Genomic DNA, 3,448 nt, shown 5'->3' on the forward strand with positions numbered 1-3,448 from the left:
GAAGCGATGACATGAGGAGATTGTGATCACTATCAAAGTCCCCACCTCCTAGCGTCACTGTGTCTGTGAATGAAGATTTCCATCGGCTGGATACCAGTATATAATCTATCATGTTGGCAGTCCTTCCATCGGGGGACCACCACGTGACTTTTCTCTTTCGTCTGTGCTTGAACATTGTGTTTGTGATAAAAAGCTCGTTATCTCGGCCGAATTCAGTGAGTCATTCTCCTCTGCCGTTGATCTTTCCGATCCCGAACGTGCCCATGACAGCTTCGTTTCCGCTATTGTCACTCCCCACGATGGCATTGAAGTCCCCGAGGACTAACACGATGTCTTTCTTTGGAATGGTGTCGACAAGGCTCTGGAGCTGAGAGTAGAAATCTTCCGACTCTTCGTCCGACCTTGATGAATCCGGAGCATAGATCTGTACCACGGAGAGGTTTTTGAACTTGCTTTTGAGTCGGATCATCATTAATCTCTCTGAGACAGACACCACTGATAGAAGAGATTTCCTTGCTGCTTTTGTCAGTAAAAAGCCGACTCCTTGTCTGTGTGTTCCGTCTTGTCTTCCAGAAAGCAGGAGGGTTGCGTCTCCTATCTGTTCTTCGCTGATACCTGGTAGATGAGTCTCTGAGAGGCCGATGATGTCTAGCGTCTCTGCTTCTAGCCGGGACCGTTGACACCCTCGAGTGTGTCTTCCGCTCTTCGCAGTTGTCCTCGCTGGGAGGATCATCCCATTTGGCATCACGGCGTCACCAAGCAATTTATCCCATTACTGGGGGTGAGTTTAACGTCTTCGGGACATATCCACGCGCCGGTGGGCCCAGCAAGATCGCTATCAGAGGGGCTCACCTCCTCCTCTGTCCGTATTTATATCCCCCAGACAAGGGTGCACCGGCTATTTAAGACCCCAGAGACTGGGTCCCCCCTTGGTCCGCGCCCTCTTATTTAATATTCGAGGGTATCCTCCATATCTGAAGGATGTTCCCCTATCCACCACCTGGGGACGCGCCTGAGTTGCTTGGGGGAAGCACCTGAGAAGTTACTCAGGAACCTTGAAAAAAAACACTATGAAATCATAACCAGTCGATACAACAGACGCAAGAATAGCCTTAAGATTAGCCGAGGCTTTCATATACGCGTTTAAAGCGGAAATAGTTTTTTTGTTACACGGGAGATAAACATTTATCGCACAGTATTACCAAACCGAACCGCAAGGATGAATTTATCACTGTAAAACACACTGGAGAGAGCAAACTCAGGTTATTCTAAACAATACACGCGAGGCCTCCAGAAGGTCTCAAAAGTAACCTCAGCATTAGTTGTAAAAACGGACTGATTACGACTTCTATTTAACACGTTAATACTAGTAGAAGTCAGGAGGTGTTCTTGAAGGCATACTATGTCAAAGTGGTCACACAATTCATCAATCAAATGCTCCTTTAAACGAGCACCATTTATATTAAGCGAAACAATCGAAACAGGCGCAATCATTTCTTCTTGGCAATGATATCTCTCAGCACTTTGCATCTAAGACTAAAGGAGGCATGATTTTCACCACAATTAGCACATCTTGCATCAAGATGGCAGGGAAAATCCTTGGTGGAAATATGAGGGCCCGTACAGCGTGCACACTTCGCAACCAAACTTGCACAATCAGCTACTTTATGGTCTGGCGAACGGCATTTTAGACAGCACCGAGGTGCCGACAGATATTCTTTCACAGATAAATATTCATATCCAAGTTTAACACCATTTTGCATAGCCTTGGCTTTTGACATAGAGTCACAAAACTCAAGCTTAACCGTGCCAGTGTCACCGAGCCGCATAGCTTCCACCACACCTGGATATCCTTGAAAGAATGAGAGGTCTAATTCCTTCGGTATTCCTCTGACTATCCCGAAAAACCGTTTAGTGACCACCTTGGATGGAGATTCTACTAAAATTACTGAAATAGAGTCTTTGAATTCTTCAGCAGCATATTTTTTAACATTGATTAGCCATTTGTCACCTCGCAAACTCAGCTTGGTAACTGCATCATGACAGCTCACTTTATCGAGCACTTCTTTGCGTTTTATCGGGTCATTTAGTGTTTGCCGCACTTTAGAGACAACAACAGTGGTGTGAGAGTCAGTTGGCGGCATTGCACGGGCAGGCACTGGTGGAAAGTGATTATCATACGACTCGAACTTACTTGAAACAGTCTTTAGGAAGTGTTCCATTCTATTCATTTTCGCGTTCAAACTCGAATAAACCAAAGCAGGAATGATAGGTACATCATTTGGAGAACTAATTACAAACATCGGTAGGTCTATTTCTTCCTCGTCACATTTCTCGAATATACTTAAAATATCCTTCAGATGGCTTTCCAAAGCCTTCGACCCCTGTCTTCTCAGAAGCTCAGTCCCAGGTACAGCCGCATCGTAGAGGAGTTTTTTTAGCTTCGATTACACTCGGCAAGTCCAGAAAATATTTCTTTCCAAATTTCAGTATTTTGTTTTCATTCACTCCATTATCACGGTTAAACTGCAAAAAATTTAAAACCGGCGAAAAAACAAGTCCATTATTCATTATTCACTGTACGTATCATAAGAACCAGATACCAATAAGCAAACAAAGTGTAGTTTCGTACTACCAGATCCCCGTAGTTTAAGGAAGTAACACTCCCAACAGATACAATAGCCCTTGTAAAAAGACACTCCCTTCTTACGCTCGATTTTTAGCAAAATTAAATTATAATCATATTGTAAAACCAAATTAAAAAGATATTAAGATAATTGATATTTTATATGAGTCAGTAAATATATCCAAATGGTAAAATAGTCCGTAAATATAAATTTATTATTTCACTTATTTCGAAACTGACGGTCACTACAATCCAATGTAATTTATTCCAAATTTAATCCGGCTTAAATATCAATAGATGTTCACAGGTCAAATGCGAAAATAATTATTTTGATTTGCAACAATTCTTTGATTTTAGTTTTTCTTATAGTAAAACCGTTTTATTTAATTTTCTATGTAAATAATCAATCCTTGAAAAGTTTGAATATTAGATGTCTAAAAGTTTCCTTTCTACGCTACTTTTGCCAGTACAGATACCACCTCCTTTTATCCAGGGTTTTTGCTCATTGCTTCCTTTTCCAAAAAAAGATTTTTCTTGCAACCATGAAGCGTACAAATACCTTGAATCATTGGCACATAATTTCTTTTTCAAACTGCCCGAGCTAAAGACTCGGTTGCAGTAAACTTTTTACATCGTATACAATAAACTGCCATTTATTACATACTTAAATCATTTAACAAATTTAAATTATTAAACATATTAATAAACATTAACAGATGTCCAAGTTTTCAAGAAAGTCTCAAGAATAGTAAATAGAAAGCAATAGAATTCCTCAGGCTTGACTATTTTTAAGATTTGGAATTTTGTTTAATAAAATCAGCT

The 3,448-nt window shown here is 40.7% G+C and overlaps 1 protein-coding gene across 1 annotated transcript; it reads right to left on the reverse strand.

Annotated features, from left to right (window-relative positions):
* Window positions 1-220: 220 nt before the first annotated feature.
* Window positions 221-745, reverse strand: LOC148955702 (protein CFDP2-like). Its single transcript, XM_089107889.1, has one exon. The coding sequence runs from the start codon at window positions 743-745 to the stop codon at window positions 221-223; it is 525 nt and encodes a 174-aa protein (XP_088964015.1).
* Between the last annotated feature and the right edge of the window lie 2,703 nt (window positions 746-3,448).

This window comes from Artemia sp. Qi Xiang Cuo, chromosome 2, assembly GCF_049724085.1.
Source record: "Artemia sp. Qi Xiang Cuo chromosome 2, ASM4972408v1, whole genome shotgun sequence".
NCBI classification, from domain to species: domain Eukaryota; kingdom Metazoa; phylum Arthropoda; class Branchiopoda; order Anostraca; family Artemiidae; genus Artemia; species Artemia sp. Qi Xiang Cuo.